Source organism: Leptodactylus fuscus, chromosome 6 (assembly GCF_031893055.1).
Source record: "Leptodactylus fuscus isolate aLepFus1 chromosome 6, aLepFus1.hap2, whole genome shotgun sequence".
Lineage (NCBI taxonomy): Eukaryota > Metazoa > Chordata > Amphibia > Anura > Leptodactylidae > Leptodactylus > Leptodactylus fuscus.
In genome coordinates, this window is record NC_134270.1 from 57,574,068 (window position 1) to 57,599,915 (window position 25,848).

At 41.4% G+C, this 25,848-nt stretch overlaps 2 protein-coding genes across 14 annotated transcripts in view; one reads left to right on the plus strand and one right to left on the minus strand.

Annotated features, from left to right (window-relative positions):
* GRAMD1B (GRAM domain containing 1B) overlaps nucleotides 1–8,647 on the plus strand; it is a 193,296-nt gene extending 184,649 nt beyond the window's left edge. For all 13 annotated transcript variants that reach the window (XM_075280025.1, XM_075280028.1, XM_075280029.1 and 10 more), the window contains 3 exons: nucleotides 205–312; nucleotides 393–513; nucleotides 2,527–8,647. In XM_075280025.1, the coding sequence (XP_075136126.1) occupies nucleotides 205–312; nucleotides 393–513; nucleotides 2,527–2,610 (313 nt within the window). In that variant the 3' untranslated portion in view covers nucleotides 2,611–8,647. The remainder of the gene's footprint in view (nucleotides 1–204; nucleotides 313–392; nucleotides 514–2,526) is intronic.
* A 1,224-nt stretch (nucleotides 8,648–9,871) lies between these two features.
* SCN3B (sodium voltage-gated channel beta subunit 3) lies at nucleotides 9,872–22,871 on the minus strand. Its single transcript, XM_075280006.1, has 6 exons — nucleotides 22,361–22,871; nucleotides 15,865–16,028; nucleotides 14,399–14,627; nucleotides 12,909–13,047; nucleotides 12,177–12,267; nucleotides 9,872–10,152 (listed from the first exon to the last, which is right to left on the minus strand). The coding sequence occupies exons 1-5, from the start codon at nucleotides 22,422–22,424 to the stop codon at nucleotides 12,201–12,203; spliced, it is 663 nt and encodes a 220-aa protein (XP_075136107.1). The 5' UTR covers nucleotides 22,425–22,871; the 3' UTR covers nucleotides 9,872–10,152; nucleotides 12,177–12,200.
* Between the last annotated feature and the right edge of the window lie 2,977 nt (nucleotides 22,872–25,848).

Consider the following 25,848-nt stretch of genomic DNA (forward strand, 5'->3'; position numbering starts at 1 on the left):
CCAAATACCCTCGGCGCCACCTCTCCCCTGCAGGTTTAACTTGAAAATCCAAAAAGGATTGCACCAAAATTGTTCATAACATTTTCTTCTGTTTGGTAGCCCCAATGTTACTAAGCATATCTCTCAGTTGCCCTCACAACAATGCGTGCCCCTCCTGAATATTAGTGTGAGATTGATAAACTGTCTTCTTCTGCGGTCCTACAGTCTGGTGCTGTTGGTCATGCTGAACGTGATGCTGTTTTACAAGCTGTGGATGTTGGAATACAGCACGCAAGCACTTACCACATGGCAGGGCCTCCGAATACAGGAAAGGTACATATATTATGGGAAAGTTCTGATAATTGGAGAATCCCACTGAGTTCTTTATTTAATCCTGATGTTTTTATATCCAGCCCAGTCCCTCAGTCACAAGCCGAATGGACCCAACTATTAGAGACACAGCAGAAACATCATGACTCTGAGCTGCAGAAGTGGAGGCAAATCATCAAGTCATCAGTAATGCTGCTGGACCAGGTATGATAGCCTCCACAATCCATGCCTATATATATATATATATATATATATATATATATATATATATATATATATATATATATATATATATATATACATTTACAGTATAGTCTGTGTTTTCTGTTATCAGCCATTTCTAGCTTGGGACAATCTGAGAATATGAGTCCTCTATAGGGCAACTCATATAATGCTGCTGACACTTAATAAAGGGGGTTGTCCAGCCCAGAATAATCGATAACAGAACATATCCACCTTCCCTATCCCCACCACTCTTGTTTTGCCACTTCCTGGTGAATGACCAGTCTTGGTACTTCCTGGTCCAGTGATAACGTCCCAACCCGATCTATGACAATCAGTGATCGCCTACTGTGGCCACATGTCTGTGTTGAGATATCACTATTGGGGCAGGGAAGTCGCTAATCATGAGCCATTGGGTATCGAAAAGGTAACACTAGGTTCACACTAGCGTTCGAGTCTGTCTGTCCCAGATCCAGCTTAAAATCAGTGGAGAGAAAAGTCCTGCAAGATTTCAGTATAAAAGTGGTGAAAACTGGGTGGAAACCTAGCAGCCCTCATTATAGACTATGGCGTCCACGGTTTTTCGCATGTAACAGGGTTTACATCTTTCAGGTCAGACCCGAAGGATAGAAAACTGAACGCTAGTATAAGCATGTCTTTTTTTGTTTACATATTTCATAACATGACAGACTGTTCTGCAATACATTTTTCTGGGCTTGACACCCCCTTCAAAACGGAAAATCAATGAGTTCAGGCAGAGATTCTGTCACCACTGGTCATCTTATCTCTGACAAAAGTAATGTCAGGTCGCAGTGACATTTTCTCAAACACTCCACTTTATCAGTGCTATGGAGGTGCCCATGTGTCATGACCTTTATGATATGAGATGGCACCATACTGCCCCCTAATGGTAGTATGGATAAACTGATGAAACTGAAATAATTTCACTTAGGAGGCGTTCACCCTAGCGTCAGTGTCCGACAGCTAGTATCTGATGCTAATGTCCGTTCAAAATCTTGCGCGGACATTAGCAGCGGACACTAGTTGTGTCTGTGACATTTTGCATTTATTGAAATGGACATTGGGTGCGTTCTTTTTGCCTGTCCTTAACTGTCCATTCCCAAAGATGTCCGACTTTTCAAGCAGACAGAAAAAACCTACATATCGGGTTTTGCTGTCCGCTTGAAAAGTTGGACATCTTTGAGAACGGACAGTTAAGGACAGGCGCGGAGTGTAAAAGAACGCACCCGATCTCCATTTAAATCAATGCAAAATGTCACGGACACAGCTAGTGTCCGCTGCTAATGTCCGCGCAAGATTTTGAACGGACATTAGCAGCGGACACTAGCTGTTGGACACTGACGGTGGTGTGAACGCTCCCTAAGAGCAACTTTGTAGTCTAAGTAACTATACAAGGATATGTGAAGTTGTAGATAGTTTTAGGGAAATTTATCATGTTCAGTATATTAACTCCTTAACAATCAGACTATTTTAGGTGTTTCCAAGCAGTTTTTTAATTGTTGCTTCCCAAGAGCCATGACTTTTTTATTTTTCCATCAACATGGCCATATGAATGTTTGTTTTTGCCGGTTGAATTGTACTTTTCAATGGTCTCCTATTGGAGTACATAAATCTTATTCATCAAATTTTATTATCTCTTTTTTTATGGTGCGAACATACCAGTTATGTTTACTTTTTTCTTTTATTGAACAATGAAACAGTTTTAATGGAGACATTATGATTTTAATTTTTATTTTAGTCCCTCCAGGACCATTATTAAGCCCCCTGGTGCCATTAGAACCCATTGCTACCTCTTAATTGCATTGAGGGGGATAGGCAGGTGGCAGTACTTGTAGTGAGTGGTGGGAGAGAAGGGGCGCCCAGACTTGTGCCATAATGATTCAGTAAAATGATTCCACCATTTTTGGTCATACCATGTACTTTGTGCCACTTTATGTTCTCAGTCTCTGATATGTAACTGTGTTTCTATTGTAGATGAAGGATTCCTTGATAAACCTTCAAAATGGAATTGTTTCTCGAGACATTGCCTCGGAGTCAGAGGATAAACCATACCAGTGATGGTCCGGAAAATGTACAGAAGGAAATAGTGTGCAATATGTGTATAGAGAAGATTTATATGTAGATACACATATATATATATATATATATATATATATATATATATATATATATATATATATATGTATACTATGAATACAAATTTATATTCTAGAATGAATTTTAAAAGCGAGCAGCTGCACAGAGGCGTTGTCTTCTCCAGCTGCAGTAGACTATTGGTTCGGAGATACTGGGAATGGTGTTTCTGACTTTATTTTCTCAGCGTTACTGTTTTGAAGAAAGATTAGCGCAGTACTTCCTCAATTCGAGGACCTTTCTCAACCCAGTGTACAATTCTGCGCCATTGCTCTACCTCCGACACCTGCAAACCTTGCTGATGTCAGCCTGACGCTGCCCGGCACTACAGAGGTCTGTGCTGGTGCCCAAGTGGAAAGGTGCTGAGGAGACAGACAGAGGCACCACCAGATCTAGAAGAGGAGTAAGGAGCAAACGGCACAATCGCTCCAAACGGATGTCTTGTTTCATCACAAACTCTAGGACAAATCCGTGAAGACTCCACTGCCACCGAGCACTTGTCCAACCAACCTCGACAGTGCAGAATCTGAGAAGTGTCCTGTCTCCTATATGGAGCAATACACGGGAGAAGCGAGTTTTTATAATACTTTTGTTTTTTTTTCAGTAATTTAAAGCTTGAATATTAGGGATTTATTTGTCTTACTTTTCAAATGTATGTTAATTCCTCCTTTGGAATAAGCTGGGGTGCCTACAGCTCTTCTTCAAGTAGCAGCTGCAGGGTTATAAATCGGCTCCAAGGAACCTTGTCACACCAATGTTTGGTGGTTACAATTAGTAACTTATTTATTAATTTAATTTTTTTTTTCCTGGACTCCAGTGAGTTTCATCAGTGGCTTTTCTTCCTAAATACAATGAGGGAATATATTCTGAACCATATAGGGTCCTTGTGCAGGAGACCACAAGCTTGAGCATCTAGTGAACTACAATTTCTAGCTTGATCTGATGGCCAGTAGCCAGGTGACCATGCTGGGACTTATACTTTATAGCTGCCAAGCTACAAGATGGTATCCTATAGGATATAATCATTTCACTGCAAAAAGTATTTGGTCAATTTCCACCAATTAGTAAAAATTACTCATCAGAGTACAATAATTGTACATTTGTGATTGCCAATAAACAAGAGGACGTATCTCAGAGGAGTCTACTGAGTGTCATCCGCACATCCCACATTGTATTTAGTGTTCACTGGTGATGCTTAAAATCGCTGCCCCGCTCCAAGCTACTATGAATGACTGACTGTTCATCCAAATACGAATGTGTCTGGTTAGACAAAAAAAAAATCAAAAAAAAATCTGAGTATATAAGGGAATGCTGCTAGAACTATGGGAAATCTTTAGACGTTGATGTAGATCAGCCGGCTGTGCAGGAAGGATCTCGCTTTGTCTCTAACTCCTGCACCTTTAGAAAGGGCTTACTGTTGACCAGCAGGCTTTGGTTGACACTGCCATATATCTGCTTAGTGAAGCTGAAGATACTCTGCCTGGTAGCTGGCTGCCTGTGTTGTGTGATGAAGGCAGAGTATATCAGGATCAGGGGTATATGGCATTCTGACAACAGAGTAACTCTGCATTCTGTTACCTATGACCCGGGCAGAATTCTAGGTTACATTTATTTACTCCATTACTAGAAACCCATTCCATGGCTCTAAGAGGCTGGTTCAGATATTGCATAATTGTTTTTCGCATGCTCTCCTCTTGAAGGATGTGTCGACTTTTGCAACCCCTTTTTATATTCCAGTGTGAAATAAAAATATAATGAACTTATAAGCAGTTTTGGTTAACAGAATAGTCTTTCTTCTCCTATTAGAGTATATAGCTCCTATGCAGACCTATTGTATGTTTGTTCAGGGTTACAGCCCACTTACAATTCATGTGTATATAGTATCTGTTGTCCTGTCTCCACTTTTCTTATTAAGAAGAAAATGTAGAAGTCAGACTACACAGGCGTTGCTTGTAGACTGTCACCATGGACACACATAGGGCAGCACTGGAGCTTTGTACAGTAGGAGATTTTTAACTAAGACTGGAAAGGTTCTTCATTGTTGTTGTATTTGCACACTAGGAAATTGGTTGAACAAGTAGACATATGCTTTAAGTAGGACCAGATAGAGATGCTGACACGAGAACTGCCACTGAAACAGGACATCTCACCCTAAATGGCACCGTGTGTCACAAAATCATGCTTGTTCTTCCGAGTCTATTAAGTGGTTCTGTGATTCCAAAGATTGCTTAAAGGTACAGTCATTCTGCTGCTCACTTCCCCTGCCTGGCTGGCCCTTACATTGAAAGGTTAGAGCAGACTGAAAGATTGCGACTTGCGTATATAGGGTTCATGGCCAAATCTACTACTGCAGATATACTGGACTACTGTATTTATTGTTATTTATTATGATGATGGTTCTGTAATTGATCACGACTTACCCCTTTTCAGCCAGTCCTCATCCATGCCCTTCCCTTGCTTAAATCTTGTACTTTGCATTGGATCTCTTGGTTTTTCTTGCTTTTCCTATTATATAGGCTTTCCAGACCTAACCTGTTTGGATCCCATAGGAGATTCCTTAGCTAACTTTATGATGGCTGTGCACATACCTAAAATATCTATTTCTGTTGCTCTGATTATTTAGACTATGTGGATAAGAACAGTATGAAGTAAAAATATCTTATTTTGTATACAAAATATATTCACTTTTTGATGTGTTCTTTTCCCTTTGCATGGGCATTGATCAAATACAAGGATTCCCTTCTAGCATTGTCAGCTTAGGTTTGCTGGTAACTGTATAAAGGTTCACCTTTTTTCATAAGCATTTAACTCATTGAATTATGGCCTGCACTTTTATCTGGGACACGGCATGTTATATTGGGACACAGCGACCTGATAAGCGAGTAACTGCATTCTCTTCCATGTCCCTGTTAATATTTCCCTTCGGCTTGCCTCCCATGCTGGGATATTGTCCAGCCCCGTAGCTGTGCTAATAGTAATAATGATGGTGATGATAATGGGGAGTATGAATGTAACCCTATGTTAGACTTGCTTTTGATAATCATGCTGCTATTTTCGGTTTGCCTTTGTGGTAATGCAATCTAAAGGCGTCCTGTCCTTGGCTGAATCCCCAGATTTTTGTTCCACATGTTTAGTGTATTTGGGGGAAAGGGCATGGTGCTGACATGTCCGAGCGATAGAATATATTTTGCACAATAGGATGCTGCATGCCAACACGTAGCAGTTGCAGTGTCAACAAGATAGGATTGTGTTTCTGGATGGACCCAGAGTCTGTTTAGGAGCCATTTCTGAAATTCTTCTATTCAGTGCAGAATGACTAATGCCAGTTATCCTATCAGTATGTTTCTGCAACCCCAGAAGAATGTCCAAACTCCACATATACGTTAGACTATCAGTTTCAGAACACAAGGGTATGATGGGGGTTAGTACACCCCCCCCCCCCTCCCTTCCCCCGGAGAGCCACAGTGCGGAGAACACTGATGTCAGTGTTAGTCTTATCCATATCCAAAGTCCCATTAGCAAGAAACACCACAGAGTCCTGTTATCCCGTAACCAATATTTCCATTGAGAACATTTCATTCACAAGTTTTAACATTTCTTCCTGAATGTGGGATACTAAAGGTCCCCGTAACTCAGTGGTCTCCAATCTGTCGCTCTCTACCGTCTCCAATGCAGGGGGGCTGTGCTTTAACCCTTCCTGTACAGTTCCCAGAGTAATGACAGACACATCTTACTAATCTAATTTAAAGGAAAATATAAAAAACTTGGCACTTTGTATCGCTGCATGGTTATACTACTTTACAGAGTAATGTGATATTTTTAGGTTCTGTATTGGAATGAGTCTGTCATATTGGTTGTATTCTTCTATCCCACTCCATAGGTTTGCTATGAATGGTCTTTTTGGATGTTGGACAGAAGGTTTCCAGTGCGGCTCTGGAATAAAGTTAATGGGGATATCACGTTGCATGCTGCTTGGAACATCTACTGTTTCCTCTTTCCCAAAAGCATCACGAGGAAATCTGATTCTGGTTTGTTGTATATACAGATGAGATATCCATGGGCTTCCAACCCAGCATAGTGGCATGTAGCTCTATTTTATCCTTGTTTTCCACTCTTGTGCCTCACCTGCCCTGTCTGTGTGGATTCATAAGCAGAACATTTGTCCTGCATATCTCTAACCTTCTAAAGGGTCTTCAGTATTATGTCCATTGTACAATGCTAAGTTCTGCAACTTTCTTATAGACTGTTTTCAGTTCCTCCCTTTCTGCTTGCTGTCAGTGAAGGTTTTCACTGGCTGAAAACCTTTCCTGATAATGTCTAGCGCATGGTCCATATATATCACACTATAGTGTGACACTGTATCATGAACAGGACTTGTCACTGAGACTGATGACGGTGAGAAACTGAAACACAAAAGCACAAAAGTTACATAACTTCATTATACAATGACGACTCCCTATTCTAAAATCAGATTCAGCTTGATACAAGAAGAAAGTGACAAGGCAACCAAATGTATCCCCGCCATCTTGTCCCTGGCTGACGGGATCAGAAGTGTTGATCGTGTATATGATCGATCATTACCAACACTTCATCTCGATGTGGAGGCATTTTTTTTTACCGTGTCCATCTGTAGATGCAGCAGAAATGAATTTGTCATGTATTTTCTCTGTTTATTGTGTTCGCTCATTATTTTAATCTGTAGTCCTATGTAAAACCACAGGTAACCCATAGCGAAACTACAATGAGTTGTGCCAAATGACAAACTCAGGTCTGCTCCATCTGACAAATTCAGTCCTGCTACATCCTGCACTTTTCATTTCCATGGAAACAAACCCATTTGAGAGCATTCTGCGCACGGGTTCTAGAACATATTATTGGCGAATGACATTGCAGGTATTGACGCCACGCCTCAGCCTCTAACCCATGAGATTATATCAGAGGAATGGAATAGGAAAGATAATATGCATTTTCCCATAATCCTGTTTGCCACATCATGTGTAGTCTGGGGTTCTGAGCCGTCTCCTCATTACAGTTGTCTGGTGCTAATATAATGAAGCTGAGCTAACACTGAGCAGTATGGATGGAGCTTCTATGGGAATATTCAGACTCTTCTTAAAGGGACCGGTTGTCTGGGTATTTAAAATTTTTGTTAAAAAAATAAAATAAAATACATTGTTAATCAAAAATGTGCTTGCTGCAGAGATGATGCTATATTTTTGTGAACCTTAAAGGGACCTTGGCAATGTATAGTGTACAAAGATGACATTATGGATACTGTATGTTATGTCTCTTAATCCTGTTTATGCAGAGCATGAAGGGTGCCTATGACTGGCAATGCGGCTTTTCTATTGTGGAATTGTTCCAGGGTTGTTATCTGCTCTCTGTGGGTCACAATGGGGAATGACGTGATGATTCATTAGATGTGCATGCGGGGGAGGGGGGAGGGCTACAGTATAACCAAGGTCATGGGCTCTACTGTGTCCACTAGCATAGAGAAAATGCTAACCGAGCATTGAGCACCCTTCCATAATGTAGCCCATCACTTCTGTACAAAGTTTAATGGAAATGGAAACTTTTTTTTTTCCTTTTTTTTGTATGCAAGAGAAGAATGTAGAAGCTTTTACCCATTCACCACAACAGAGAAGTCCATTCCAGCAGATATATTGCACTTGTGCCGCCTGTCAGTCAAGAGATTTCTACAATCATGTATAGGGATAATGGTTGTTCTATGGTGTTATTGAGTTACTGGCTTCTGAAAGTTAGGAACTTGAACTGTAAAATAATACTTAAGAAAAAAAAAACTAAAAAAAAAACAAAAAACCTTTGCGCTGTGCGCAGGGGCATTGTGTCCAGGGGGCCTGGTAGCATAGGTATATCAATGGCTTTTCAGCCAAAACTCAATGTGAAATAGCTAGGACAACTCAACTATGAATACAAATAAATATTCCAATGAGGATTCCAATGTGCGTCTCCGAGTCATTATTTGTACCCCCCTCCCCCCAAATACAAACACATCTTTCATTGCCTTCATATGAAAAAAAAACATTGAAACCACAATTTTATTTCTCTTAAAAAGTGTTTGGCAGGTAACAGCTAAGTAAAGTATCAGGAAGACATTGCCCCCGTCATGAAGAGACAATAGTAGCATCCTCTCCTTTGTAGGTAACAGTCGTGTTAGTACTCTGTGCAATACGTGAGAGATTGTGACTATGAACATCTAGTGCAGTACAGAGATCAATAAGATGAGGAGATGGTAAATATAGTGCTCGCCCTGTCATACAAGGTGCCAGAAATCATACAAATATTACAAGATGGTCGCAATATCTGCCGCAGTGGTCACAAAATAACAAAACACGTCACCAAAGAGAGGATGAGATGAAATCATTGCTTTATACTGCCAGATACTGAATGAGCTACGTCATTGAAAGTGTAAGCAGATACTTGTCAGATACAAGACAATATCACTATACCAGACTTCTTGTAACTCCACCGCTCTGTTCAGTGGTGTGGTTATAGGAGAGTCGGGGTTTGCAGTTGTTCCCAGGTCCTGGTGCCTATGGAGGCCCCAAAGGTCCCTCTGCCACAGTGAAGTATGGCAGTGTTATAACTGGCAGATGGTTGGAGATCCTGATACAGCTTTTATACTGGAGCCAGTCTATGTCCATTACACAAAGCTTCAGCTATTTCTTTAAATACACATATAACACAGTGCAGCAAAGAACTGTGATGGTGTCAATAGCAACCTGATTCCAATTTTCCATTGAAGTGAAGGCTCCAGCCTCCTTGGTATAGTGCGCGTTCCTTGCCTGTATATCTAGAGCCTTCGATTTCCCTCTAGCTATTGTTACAGTAAAGTTTCCACAATGTAACAGCTATGCAGATATGATTTCTATGACATACATTTTCTCACCTCAACAGACCATTCAGCCTTCCTTTCCTTAGGCGTCAGCTACATGCAAGCATGGATCTGCTAAGTACCACCCAAGAAGGGAAACGTCTATAAAATCTGGAGAGCAGTAATGCATCATGGGATATAGCTATCGCTAATAAATAATGAGGATTGGAATTTTCCAGGGAAATGAATGTAACATTGTAATGAAGCCCTGGATTGGTTGCTATGGACAATATCACTGTTCCTCTTACACTCCTTTTCTTTACACATGATGAAATATGAGTTTTTTTAAGATTTTTTTTTTTGCTATCGATCCGAAACAACCCAATAATTATGACCCCGTGCCTTAAAGTCCTGGATCTTATTAGTGTTTCTCCATCTCTGGTGCATTCTTCAGGTTTCCATATAGCACATTACATACATGTAAGAGCCGTTCTGGATGGTTACAGAGCAGGTAAGGCATTATAGAGGGCAAGTTATCTGTAAAAGTCAGAATAAGATATGTTGGAGAAGGGTCTGTATGGCTAACTTCTGAACATTTTGATAGAAGTCTCATCTGTATCCTCCTAGGCCACCTAGAAAACAGAACAAGACCGGGATCACATATGTATGTATACACACGCATATATACCAAAGTGGATCCAGTAGCAAGGAGAAGCCTTTCCAATATTTTTTTCTCATTCCATTTGAACCCATTTCTGGCAGTGGCTCCAAAAAAAAATTAAAAAATAAAATGCATCAAAAACTGCACATGTGACTTGCACCTAGCGAGTCTTAATCCCAGCGCCCTTGCATGTTGTATACAGTGATCAGAATGGTAAAGTTACATGAAAGGTTACAATCTCACTAACATGTTTTTCCCTTTGTTATTGTATAAAGTATGTTCCACAGAAGTTGTGCTACTTTGTCACTAGAGCTGCAGTCACTCTATTGGTGGATTTGTTGTGTAAATACATCACATTACCTACCTTGTATTTATTCTGATTGACATCCTGTATTATATTGTACTTCAGAGCTGCACTCACCACTGCTGTTCTGGAAGGTGCAATTTTGAAAATGGGGTGATTTATAGGGATTTCTAATATACAGGTCTTTAAAAGCCCCGTCAGAGCTGCGTTGTGTCCTAAGAAGAATGATCCCTGGTCACCACAATTTAATTGATCTAGCAAGGCAGAGGTGGGACAAGGTGTTTGCTAGAAAGTTGCACCATTGTGGCTTAAGAGACTCATTTCTATAAACGTGTGCAGCTGACCGTGTGCTGCCAGCCGGCCGTGAATTAAAGGCACAAGCAGCGCACAGGGAACATGCGGATGTCACCTGTGTGCCGCCCGTGAATTGGCCATGCTTCGGTGGCCCCTTTCATTAAATGAATAGGAGCCACGGGAGCACGGCCGGAAAATCAGACAGGAATAGGGCCTGTTCTATATTTTTCATCCCAGACTGCCTGCCTGCACATGTGACTGTGAAATTCACGGTCATGTGTAGGGACCCATAGAAATGAATGGTTCAGTGTGCAATCCGTGAAATACATGGATAGCTCACTGATCACAACCACGGTCGTCTGCAACCGGCCTAATATGAACTCTCTTTTCAGTATGAAATAGAGGACTCCGCTTTCAGTATTCCACACAAAGGTAGGAATCCCCGTGTCACTTCCAAAGATGACAGAGCACAAACCAGGTAACAGCAGATTCCAGATACACACAGGTAAGGCAGGATTAGCATTCACAAGAGGCTATGTTTTACAGGCAACTGTCTTAAATTGCAGTCTAGTACAATTATTTTAGGTTTCCTTTCATACAGTATAGTTTTTTGAGTTGTTTTGGATCTTTAAAAACTAAATACATTCAGGCTAAGGCCCCATGTAGCGTTCTGCAGCAAAAAAGCTCTGTGGGGAAAACTGTTGCAACGCATTGCAACGCAAAAAAAGCTGAAAAGTATCAGCAAAGATATCACAAATAACATCGTTTGAAACCAATGTTAGGCTCCATGCCTATGTGCTTAGTGTAGCTATGTTTTTTGCAGCTAGCACGCTGATCCGTAACTTACTATAGCCCTGTACACACACCCATGTATTGTCACGGGTCCATGTATGGGGCAGGCAAGATACATTGCCTGCTCTCATAGGAATCAGATTATTATTGTTAATAAAAGTCTATGGAGATGAAGGGGGAAGATAAGCTAATTGAGAACAAAAAAGGGACACTGGCAAAAAGAAGCTTTTCCAATAAAAATAAGTTCTGTATTTTACCGTATGCACTTTATCCACAGATGTATTGCTGTACAGTGTCATGATCCTGTTACTTGTGAGGGTGAGCTACAGATACAGAAGACGAGATTTTGCCCCCATATGTGTGTAGTCTATAAGAGACCTCATAGGTTAGTTACCACCTAATAGCCTAAAGGAAACTGACATCTGCATAGAGTACCTGCGGAGGGGGACATGCAGATACAAGTGGTATAATGGCCAGAACTTGTGTTCCACCAATGGACATGCACAACAGCTTATTCTGCAAAGCCTTCCAAATGGATAGGTACAACTTAAGAAATGCTCACTATATGTAAGAACTAGGTTATTGCTACATGTTTGGATACCTACCTCTGTGTATTGAAATCTTCTACTTCATTGCTCCTCCACTGGGACAGGACAGTTTTCCTTGTTTTCGGAAGGTATTGCTAGATAATCAGTGCTGTGAAACAAAGGATGAATATATATATCACTAAGGCGCTATTCACATCACGTTTTAAGCTTCTGTTTAACAGATGTCAAAAAATACATGCAACATGATAACATACTTGTACCATTTATTTCCATCAATCTTTTTTTTGCATCCATTATAAAGGACCTATCACTACCTCCACAAAATCCTGATTTTTCCATGAATTAATAACTGCTGCTCTACTGATTCAGTTGGATTTTTTTCTCTAGTCCAGAGCAATCAATACAGTTAGTTTTGGTACCTGATATGCTAGATAGGCTCTGTACTGTCAGGAGGACGGTGTCAGGCAGGAGCAGACAAGGGGTGTGACTGAGATCTGACGATGGCTGCCTCTGATTGAATCTCTGAACCACACCCCCTGCCTGACCCTGCCCTTCTGACATTACAGGGCTTAAATAGCACAACAAGCACCAAAACTACCTGCACTTGTTACTGGGGAATGGTGGGGGTAAAGAAAGAAAATTCCAACTGTGATGTGAATGGCGACTACATTATATTTCTTTTTTCACATAATAACTCCGATATGTTATAGTGATTACAAAAGTATTATAATATTGATGTGAACTGGACCTTAGTCTTATTTTTCAGTATGGAGCGGAGCACATACTTACACGCTCTCTTGGGTCACTTCTTCAGCCTTAGAGATCTTTCTGTAGCAATAAACAACCTCAATCAAGAGCCACAAGGTGAGGAAAGCCAGAAGGATGTACATCATGATCTCAGAGAGGACAGAAGTAAAATCTTCTCTCTCTGTTGAAACAGAGCCAGACATCATAAAGACTTAAGTCATTCGTTTCCTACCATCACATAAACACGCGCATCCTCTCTGTAAATGGCTCCCCACAGCGGATATTCGGACATTCACACCATAAAATATAAAACCTGTCATCACATATTTCTGATTTCCTCAATCGTCTAGAAGACTACATGGTTAATATTTTTTATAAATACATCAATATTTCAACCTTATAAAATGGAAACTTTGGCTGCTTTCTAACATACATTGTGTCTCAAGACCTCCCCATCTTCCAGGGCTTTGCTTGCTGTGTGTAAGGCTGCATGCACACTACTCTGTCAGGGTACTAGCCGTGCCTTTCATGGCTAGCATAATGATCCATACATGCTGTATCTATGGTTGAATACATAAGCCCATGTATTATCAGGGGCCTGCGTATGGGGCAGTGAGTTCGTTTTGCGGCCCGTACAGGGTCCATGGAAGCATGGGTGACACCTAAATGTCTTCCATGTGCCGTCCTTGCTGTTCAAACATGGCCCATCTACATGCACACGGTCGTATACATATAAGCATTCATGTTCACAGCCAAAAAACGAAAAAAGCAGAAATGACCAGATTCCATTTGGATCAAGCAAGTCCAAAAATGTGTAAGACTGTTCATATTTGCTTTATCCTTCCTATGGGACTTATAGCCCTTTAGTCCCATGTCAGATGGGAGTATCCCTTTAAGTGTTGCCCATTGCCTTAGATTTCTTACATACAGGTACTGAAATCCATGCACACAATGCTTCTCACGGCTGTTGGTTTGTTACAGTTGTATCTAGTCTATGTAATGCTTAGTGACCTAAATAGCCTGGACTCTAGACTGACACATTTGGGCTCTGTGCAGACATTGTCAGAGCTCTACATTTTGCATATATTCTGGGAAAAGCTACCAGACGGATAAGTCAAACACATCCACAGGTATCTATTCATGTGATGTGTATGTGAAAGTGACCAAACTGATTTTCCCTTCTTTGACAGCAAAGATATTGGGGGAGATTTATGAAGATTGGTATTTTTCAAGCTCACAGATTTCAGGAATCATTTATGCCTGTTCCCTATAATAAATGTGGCAGGGTCAGCGGAGTACAAGCCATGATAAATCTGACCCAGTGTGGGTTTATAAACACCCGGTCACTTGCATTGGACAGTATATAGGTGCATATATTGTGCAGTCTAGATTAATGAGAGTCTCAATCTGGAGGACTTACCTTACTATAATGTACCCTATTAGAGGGTGTCTATTGTACAGATTCCTTATACAGATACTTATAGTGTACAGTATGTAGTATCATTTAATAAAGCGGTCTGCCTTTTACTTACGTATTTCAGAAACAATTAGATCAATTTCCACGTTGCTTGTGGTTGAGTGTTGGTGTGCCTCGAAATGGAGTGTGCGGTTGACATTACAAATAAACCTCCCCGAATCTGTGATTGTTACATTATGTAATATAAGCGAGACGTCCTGCAGATCCTTGCTTCCAATCCACTGCAGACGGCCTTTAAATGGGCTTGTATGTTCCCGCGGTTTTCCTTCATTGAATTCAAATATCTACATAAGGATAATATATAGCATGAGAATTGTATACGCCTTGGTTAAACAATGCTATGGCAATAGGACGTATAATGTGTACATTTAATATATTTTACTAAAACCTTAAAGATATATTACTAGATTTCTATCTAATATTAATAGTACTACTAACTATAATCACATTTCCAGTATATTTATCAGAACTATACATATTGGATATATTAGGGGGGCAATGTGATGGGATACAATACGGTTGAATCCTCAACCTAATTCTTGAATATGCAGATCACCTACTTAAATGAAAGCACACGGTCCCCATAGACTATAATGGGGTCCGTGTGTTTTCTGCGCAGTGTCCGCATGGAACATGCAGAGAGAAAAGTACTTCATGAACTACTTTCCTCTCCACATGACTTGTGCAGACACTGCATGTTAAACACACGGACCCCATTATAGTCTATGGGGTCCGTGTGCTTGCAATGCTCACCGCTTGTCAATGCGTTCGGTATTCCATTCGGAGGGTCCTGAAGCGGACTCCCCAAACGGAATACTGAACGCAGATGTAAACCAAGCCTTACTTGTCATCTTTTCTTTTGTTTCTGTTCTGTTTGACACAATGGGGATTACAGTGATAGGTATGGGTCTTAGGCTGGTCTTACATGACCGTATTGAACGTCGTAGATTGTAAGCCCTGGCGGGCAGGGCCCTCTACCCCACCGTGCCAGTCGGTCACTGTTAGTATTATATCTACCTGTATATTCTGTGTACTGTATGTAACCCCCAAATGGTGCTATATAAACAATAATAATAATGTACAGTCTGCAAGTTGCTGATCAGCAACACTAGTTGCTGATCGGCAACATAGACTCCGCAGATGTCCGTGTGATGCCGTACTCGCCCATAGAGTTCTATGGGCGAGTCCGTGCAGTGCCGCAATTCACGGCCATAACGGACATGTCCTATAAATTGTGAACCATTGTTGCGGCCCCGCCACACCACGGATAAAATATCCAGTGGTGTAAGAGGCCACATTGAATATAATGTGTCTGCAATTGAAAACCCTCAATTGCGGACCATTTGCGGACTTGCATTACGACCATGTAAGACCAGCCTTAGAGGTGAGACCGCCATATCCACTAATGCTATATCCTACAGGTACAGTATCAATGTCAATTGTAAGTCCAGTATTAATGGCTGAAATAATGATTTCATAGGTCCTTAGTTTCATAACAATGTAGGATTGATGTATACATACAAGCGATCGGTTTCCATTGCGAGGTTGATAGTACCACTCCACATTGGTAACGGCAAATACTTCCTCTCTTTGCATGCAGGAGATGCACAGTAATGTCATATTGTGTCCTTGGACGGCCTCTGTCCCAGAAGGAACCTCAACACACACAGGTGAGCACACCCCCACTGCAGAGGGTCCCCGACACATGGAGAAATAGGGGGTTTACATAAACCAAACAGGAGGGTAGAAGAAGGGACAAAAAGGGTCCACAGAAGGATAGTCCAGTAGGAACAGACACAAGGCACATCAAATATTAAAAAATAAAACACAGGATAAAATCATCAGCCACAATAAGTGTAGTTACAACAGCAAGGGAAAAAACAACAAGACGGAGAAGTATAGGAACAGTAATGGGGTAGACAGTGACACCATGAGATGGACAAATACACCAAAGGGGAGACAGAAAAGAAGATAAACTTATTAGTACTTATATTGCATCAGATATGGGTCAATAGCAGTTACTGTGTGTTTTCCAGCTGTATTTCCCAATCATCAGGCTGTGCTATGATTTCCCTCCCTTCCCCTTACATAGGCCCCCAAGCAGCTGCAAACCCTGCAGCAATGGCCAGGCCAAACTGGCTGCTTCTAGCACATTCATCGTCTCTAAAATGTACACAACATCTTTTATTAGAAGCTATCGTATTACCAGCAAATAATAGAAGAACCTCGTGCTTTACACAGGTGAGTCGAGAAGAGGGTCAGCTGTGCAACATTTGCACCAGTACGGCTTTACTGGAGGTTATAAATACAACAGAAATCATACAAAAGCAAAGAATACAAATCTGATATGTGAAAGGATTAAGTAAAAACTCCATAAAATCTCTCATGAAATTGGGAATAACCTGCAGTGCTATGAGTGGAAATGACCTGCATATAGAACATATCAGCCTAGAGAACCGCTCACCCCGAGTGACAGCCTGCAACAATGACTAACGTTATACCAGTCTCAGTTTCGAGGCGCTGTAGCATCATCCCTCAAGATCCCTCATCTAATGTTGACATGTATACAAAGTTTTGTGGTATTTTCCTGCATAGTCATTCTTTATAGTCTGTGCGAGATATGGAAACAGTCATGTAGGTTTACTGCACACATGTCCCATTCTATGTTCACTGGTCAGTAGAAGACCAAGTAATATGCCCACCCATCACACTGAATAAAGCCGCAATACCATGCACTGCTACTCTGTAGTAAGAATCAATGTCCAAACCAAAGCAAACCAGTAAGAGGATGAAGAAGTTGACTATGAGTTCCAGCTCCTCCAAACAGCTGCAAGGGGATCGGACTTAGATCCCCGCCAATCTACTATTGATGGCTTACACTAAGGACAGGTTACCAACTTTACAAGCCTGGATAAACCATTATAAAACGTGGGCTGACCAAGCAGCACAGTAGTCCACAAACTACCATAGTGCTTTATATACAGGTGTATATATATATATATATATATATATATATATATATATATATATATATAAAGATATTGCTGACTTATTGTTAGGATTGGTCATCAATATCAGATCAATGGGATCCAGAACCCCTACGATCAGCTGTGCATAGCAGGCACTGAAACTGACATAGAGAAGAGAGTCCCTGCAGCTCAACTGTCATTCAGGTGAATGGGCTCTAAGCTGCAGTAACCCAGCACAGTACACTACACAAGGAATGGAGCGGTGCATCCAACTCTGTTCTCTATATTAGTTCTGACAAGGGCAGCTGCTATGAACAGCAGATCAGTGGGATTATTAGATGTTGGACTCCTACCAATCTGATATTGATGACCTACCATAAGGATAGGTTATCAATATCTTTAGTTGAGAAAACCCCTTTAAGATAGTTGAAATAGTGGACAGGGCTTGTGCAGCTATTTTAACTCCTTGGGATTTGACACATGTTTGTGTCAGAAGTGCCACTGTCATTATTATTTTGGAATTAATGACATTTCCCCAAGAGGTGTACACAGCAATGTCAATTGGCCAAGATGTGATGAGAGACATGACTATACCATCATGGCACTGCTCTGGCTGAAAATTCATCTAGACACTACTGACTGTGGTGTAGCGGCTGCATATACTAGTTCAGCATTTATAGAACAGTATACTCTCATATTGGGTTCCCATTAATGTGACCCCCAAATCATATGTTTCTTCTAGATTGGTAGTAGTTCCAATTTGTTAGTAATGACATCAAATGTCTTTGCATTTGCACAGCATTAGTGGTTGGCACTATATGTCAGTAAGTGTGCCACACGGGCAGCTGACAGCACCAGAGTAATGTCTATACTGTACATTAGCAATGCATTATCTTAGGATAGGATTTCAGCTGTTGGCACACTCTGTATCTGATGTCATTACAAAGTATATTTACTGACTGACTGATACCGGTGCTGTTATTTCCAAAACTGATACAGTGATACATCTCCTTTGTGATCAGTAATACTCAAGTAAACCTAATATCATTGTCTTGGGTGCTTATTCATTTAGGATGGCTATGGACATGATAAGCAGATGAATATTCCAATGGTGGAACATTTTCGGTCCCATCTATAGTCCCATTTACAGTCCCATCTATAGTCACATTTCAGTTCGATCTATAGTCACATTTACAGTCCCATCTATAGTCACATTTCAGTTCGATCTATAGTCACATTTACAGTCCCATCTATAGTCACATTTAAAGTCTCATCTATAGTCACATTTACAGTCCCATCTATTGTCACATTTACAGTCCCAGCTATAGTCACATTTACAGTCCCATGTATAGTCACATTCAGGGGCGGATCCAGGGCCGGGCGAGCGGGGCCCCGCGGCGCTGCCGGGACCTAACAAAATGGTCCCGGTCGGCATGTCCCGATTCCAACTGAGCTCAGCGTTAAAGCAGGAGCTCGCGCCGTACGTTTTATTCCCTCTATCTGGTCTTCAACAGTTGGGAAGTACAGGTTAGAAGTGCGAGACCCCCCCAGTAAGTAGGGCCCCGCCAAAGTCAATTGCCCAGGGCCCCGCAAACCCTGGATCCGCCACTGGTCACATTTACAGTCCCATCTATAGTCACATTTATAGTCCCATCTATAGTCACATTTATAGTCCCATCTATAGTCACATTTGCGGTTCCATCTATAGTCACATTTGTAGTATCTTTTCAATGTTTCAATGCATTTATAATAAAAAAAGTAAGCAAGTTTGCAAATATTTCTGATTAAAGATCCTCCTCCAGTTTTGTGTTTGCAGCTAGAGCAGACTTTGGTGTCTCCATGATTGAAGACTACACGCCGCCCCTGTTCTATTGGATATCTGTCGCTTTGGCTGAAATATCTACTTTAATCTTGGCACTGCTGTTTAAGATGCAAGTGTCGTAAGTTTATACAAGATGTCGCCTTTCACAGAACAATTAGGAAACTAGAGCAAATCCTTATTAAATATTTATATGTGAGAATGTGCCGTATCTCAGTGCTCTACATCAGGCTGGCACACATAATGGCATAGACGGAGGCCATGCCATCCATAGGGAATAATGGTCATATGATTGTTAGTGTCGATCTATATATCTCTAGTCTATGGATGATGTAAGTAATACTATAGAATAAGATGAAAAGTCTTATTATATAGTATTTAAATAATCCATAAGCATATACAGGTCATTTTTATGACAGCTATGGGGGGGAGGGGCAGAGCTTTGCACATAGCAAGTCACACATAAATTCTGGCCATTTGCTATATCCCATGAATAGATAAAGAGGTAAGAAAAAAAAAAGGAAAGGATGTGGATTTGGATTTTTTTTGCCCCTCCCCCCCAGTAAAGTTATGTTTAGGATCCCCTTAAAACTGTTCTTTATTGCCCCACAGATAGTAAACTGCTTCCTTATTGTCACTACACATTATACTACCCTCTTAATGCGACTGATGATAGGTCTGATGATAGCTATATGGTCAGTGTGGGGTCTCTATAATCTATGGGTCCCTATGCAATTGCTTGGGTTGCCCAGTGGGTAATGCCACCCCTGCCCAGGAACCAACCTGCAAAACATTTAGACAGGGATGAGATGCTGCCAGTTTTCCCCAGTTCTGCCAATCCAATTGTTAAAAACAGAGCTGAATTGCAGAAATGTGTAGAAATAGAGCCCTGACCCTGAGTGGGAAGCCATACTCCACTTCACAAGGTGCATAGCACAAGAGATAAGTGTCAGTGCGCACCTATCTGCTTCTAGCCCCGCCCACTCATTCCTGCTCTGGGCACGCACAAAAAGAGCGCGGCCAGAAATCATACAGGTAAATACTAAGTGTGCGGGGACACTGTATGGGAACAGTGATAGGGTCATTGTGTAGGAGCCATTATATTGTGTGGGGGACACTGAGGGAGCCAATATATGGGGCTATTATATTGTGTAGGGGACACTGTAAGGGGTTCATTATATTGTATGGGAACAATGATGGGGGCCATTATACTCTATGGGGGCATTAATGGAGGTCATTATATTGTATGGTGGTTATTGAACTCTATGTAGGCAGTGATGGGGACCATTATCCTATGTGGGAACACTGATGGGCGCATTAGACTGTGTGGAATATTAGGAGGCCTATATCAATATTACATCTGTAGTGGTCTGGTAGCCAGGACTCCTGTGGATCAGCTGTTCCAGGACAGTGTGGCGACAAGTAATGTTACCATGCTGACCCCGAACAGTGTATAGTGCTGGGTTTAGGTACAGTGGCAGTAGACATTATATCATATCTATTAGATAGATTGATAACACACTTTATATACTAGACCACAATGTATATTAGGGGACAGAGGTCATTCCGGGTGACAGTAACATTTGAATCCCACCCTGAATTATAGATCATCTTGACTGTCAAGATCTTGTATCCAAAGCCATGACATTAAAAAAATGATGTATAATATGTAAGTAACTTAAAGACCACCCTGGGAAATCTACTATGATGGTTATTTTGAGCACTAGTAATTGATATATTTGGTTGAGCTTACAAATGGGCTGTAGTAAAAGATATTTGGTTCCTTATTTCACATATTGCTGCAGCTGATCTATGGGATCCCTCTTAGTTACTTATTTCCCTATTTCTCTCTATATATAACAGTCATCCTTTTCTCTCAATTGTGAATCACTTTTTTTGTAATTTTTTACTCATTTTGTCCTTACTGTTAATAGAAATCCGCTCTTCTATTAGATTATACGTGTACATAGCAGCCAAATTACACAGACAGAGCTGTAGCGTAAAGCATGGTGGATGGACAGCATAAGTAGATACTATTATAATTATATGATATACGATTGGCGGATGACTTGTCTACTGTCTAGTGTGTGGTTACCTAGCATCTCTCCTCCAGTCCAGTATTATAAGGATATTTGTCTGATCTCTGCCAATCCTGGCCACAACTCTTAATGGAAAACCGATAAATCTAGTGGAAAGCATTTAGATAGATGGTTATTGGTGTGGTTTTTGATACAGACCCAGAATAATACATGGAGCAATGTACTTTAGAAGTGTCTATGGATGAGGTCACTCCTTGCACTTGCATATTACACACTACCCAGCAGCCCTCCTGGTTGAAATTATTATAATGACAGCAAAGACAGGGAGACATCTACAATCTGTTTGTAATCGTCTGTTGTGACCAGTAGTCTCCAGACCTTTGAGCTGCACCCATCATCTTATCTGGTGAAGTCCTATCCGCTCTCCATTGTGTGTGTTCTCTGATCTGGAGGTTTGTTCCCACACAGTGTCCATAAATAGCAGGGAGTTACAGAAAACCTGTGTCCTCCCCATGGAGCTTCTGTCTGAGATGTGAGCACATAGGTGCTGTTCATGTGTCCGCTCCATACACAAGGATTACCGGGTCAGTGTCTATTCTGGGAATATAAGTGAAGGAATGACGACCAACAGCAGAGGTTCAGAATGCATATATATATATATATATATATATATATATATATATATATATATATATATATATAGTATTTGCCTATCGTAACCCATTATTGGACATTTGTTTTCAATATCAAATCTGGGAATATATATATTGTGGAACACTACAACACTGTATAGAGGGAGGCTGAGCTGATACAATGTATACAGTAGTTATTTAGTGTAACTCATAGGTTCCAGTAAAGCTGTAACATCCCCTCCTATACTATATGTGGAGCCTCCTGTCTGTATATTGATCCTGTGATGACAGTTATACAGCCTATATTGATACATGCTTGTACCAGTCTGATAACCCATTACATATGATTGTATATACAGTAGACAGAATTTCTGATGTCTCTGACTGATTTCCATTGTACAGCTGGGATGCCATTGCACATCAGACACAGACAAGTTGAGGGGTGCATGGCCCCCTTCTCTTAGCTCTGCTCCCCCCCCCCCCACCTGCTACTGCCTTCTCCATTGTTCTACAACTAGCCATATGAAGATAAGCACTGACTTAGAAATGATGACATACCCAACATCAGCAGCAGCAGCAGCAGGGGCAGACCCCAGAACACTCTGCTTCTCCAGGTAGCCATGATGGTGCTGATTCCTAGCAGGGGTGGTCCAGGGCTTGTGTTAGGATACGGGGATAGAAGAAAAGGATGAGAATGGCTGGACCCCCTCCTCCTACATCTTCACAGCTGCCATGTCTTCGGGGTGGGGACCCTGTAGGAGGTCATGGATGTCTTTCAGCACCTTGGAGAGGGCAGCCAGTGACAGCTCCAGATGACTGTAGTCCTGAGCAGCCTGTATATACAGCAGCAGCAGCCGGTCAGTATACAGGGGCTGGAGCTGGTGCCTGCAGGTGGGCGGCTCAGGGGCTCATTCTCGTCCTCTCCACAAACACTGGGCGCCCGGAGGGAATAATCCTGTCTCTGTAATGTAGATCAGCGCCTTCCCCGCGCAAATCTAATAGTCCTGCAAGGTGTTCACGGAGCACAATGGTTATAGGAGAAGAAGCACAGCCACTAGGAGGAGAATGAGCCCTGTCACCACGAGGTGGCAATAGAGAGCAACGTCTGCCTGGGTGAGTCATTCACAAGGCAGCCCGGCAGAGGAGCAAGGAGATCCCAGGTCACATATACTGGGAATAAAGAGATCAGGAGATCCCAGGTCACATATACTGGGAATAAAGAGATCAGGAGATCCCAGGTCACATATACGGGGAATAAAGAGATCAGGAGATCCCAGGTCACATATACTGGGAATAAAGAGATCAGGAGATCCCAGGTCACATATACGGGGAATAAAGAGATCAGGAGATCCCAGGTCACATATACAGGGAATAAAGATCAGGAGATCCCAGGTCACATATACAGGAAATAAAGAGATCAGGAGATCCCAGGTCACATATACGGGGAATAAAGAGATCAGGAGATCCCAGGTCACATGTAATAGGAGCAAAGAGATCAGGAGATCCCAGGTCACATGTAATAGGAGCAAAGAGATCAGGAGATCCCTGGTCACATATACGGGGAATAAAGAGATCAGGAGATCCCAGGTCACATATACAGGGAATAAAGAGATCAGGAGATCCCAGGTCACGTGTAATAGGAACAAAGATCAGGAGATCCCAGGTCACATGTAATAGGAACAAAGAGATCAGGAGACCCCAGGTCACATATACAGGGAATAAAGAGATCAGGAGATCCCAGGTCACATATACAGGGAGCAAAGAGATCAAGAGATTCCAGGTCACATATACGAGGAATAAAGAGATCAGGAGAGGCCAGGTCACATGTAATAGGAGCAAAGAGATCAGGAGATCCCAGGTCACATGTAATAGGAGCAAAGAGATCAGGAGATCCCAGGTCACATGTAATAGGAACAAAGAGATCAGGAGATCCTAGGTCACATATACAGGGAATAAAGAGATCAGGAGATCCCAGGACACATGTAATAGGAGCAAAGAGATCAGGAGATTCCAGGTCACATGTAATAGGATCAGATCAGGAGATCTCAGGTCACATCTAATAGGAGAAAAGAGATCAGGAGACCCCCGGGTCATGTGTAATAGCAGCAAAGAGATCAGGAGATCCCAGGTCACATATACAGGGAGCAAAGAGATCAAGAGATCCCATGTCACATGTAATAGGATCAGAAGATCAGGAGATCTCAGGTCACATCTAATAGGAGCAAAGAGATCAGGAGATCCCAGGTCACATGTAATAGGAGTAAAGTCATCAAGAGATCCCAGGTCACATATAATAGGAGCAAAGAGATCAGGAGATCCCAGGTCACATATACAGGGAATAAAGAGATCAGGAGATCCCAGGTCACCTGTAACAGGAGCAAAGAGATCAGGAGATCCCAGGTCATATGAAATCGGAGTAAAGTGATCAGGAGATCTCAGGTCACATGTAATAGGAGAAAAGAGATCAGGAGATCCCAGGTCACATGTAATGGGAGTAAAGAGATGATGAGATCCCAGGTCCCATATGTAAAGTAGAGGCATTACAAGTGACATAATAACATAGTAGTATAGGGACCTCTGATCTGATAGTGGATAGGACCTATACCTAGCATTGCTCACAGACACAGCTGCTGGATAAGAGCCAATGAACTAACATAATGTTGCAGAGACTTAATTATTAAACAGTGATGTAGCAGAACTGAGTATGCTGCAGCACAGCTGGTCATGATATCATAATGAATCAGGTTTAAATCCAGTATGCACCACTAGGCTCATGACTTTCACACCACCATGTTTTGTTGCAATGTATCAGTGTAAGAGCAATCTGAATAAAATGGAGGGTGTCATCATTCACCATCAGCCAGCAGGGACCCTATAAACATGAGAAAGCAAAGCAAAATTATATCAGAAAGTTTGATTGTTTTTCATTATTCTTTATTAACCTCATAAATACAATATAGTGGGAAGATTTAATGTTGGGTTAAATAAAGAGAGTCTAAACCTGGAGAAGTTAGGCTGTAGATGTGCCACCGTTATCACAGGGGCATATGTTAGACGCCTTCTACTTCAGTATGCTGCTATTTGGGAGCTCTATATAAGACCTGCATTTGGACCAGATTGTCACCTTAATAAATCTGCTTCAGTGCAATTTTGTGCACAGCAGCAAATCAAGAATAACTTTACAAGGGATTTCCACTAAGAATAACTTACCGGACACTTCTTTTCTTAGCAGACTTGGCATTTGAGTAGAATGTACATTAAGAATTGAAAATTGATTTGACTTTTTTCTGATCTTTGCAATTTTGATGAGTGAAAATTGCCCTACATGGTTGCTGACTGCTAAATTATGCACAGTGACAGCTCAGTGGCCTTGAGACAGTAAAATCTGCTTAGAGGAAGCATGCAGATGGAGAACTTCATCTTCCCAGCTACAAGATAAATGAGCAGATGGAACAGAAGGAACAGATAAATATTATATATAGGTCTATTAGTTGATCAATGGATGGATACAGATATCATAATGCCCATTGGTGCAGAACATAGAATAGGCCCTACAGGTAAGTGAGACCTCCTCCGAATGAACTGCACCTTTTGTAAAAGTTGTCCAGCACTCTTTACTCCTTTTATGGGTAAGAGTCTGTTTACACGTTCAGGATTTTCATGTAAAAATCTGCAAACAATCTACATTACTGATTAATTTTATATTATGTCTGCAGTTACATTTATGGATTTACACTGGTATTGAGGATATTAGGGACTGTGTATACCTGTGGACTTGTTATAGAACCCTCAGAGAGTGGGGATCCCCATTCTGGAGGTAGATGTAGATATCACACGTGAGGTCACATCCATAAGAGATTTATGGCAAAACTAGTGGATACGACAGACATGGGTGAGACCACCCCTTTACAGCTACCGTATGTATTGTCACCTGGCTTTCCCAAATTCCTGAATGGAAATTCCCTAGAAAAACTAGTTATATGTGACATTCAGTAGTCTGGTTAAATCACTATTTACAGCCATGGTGTATTTACACAGCTATAATG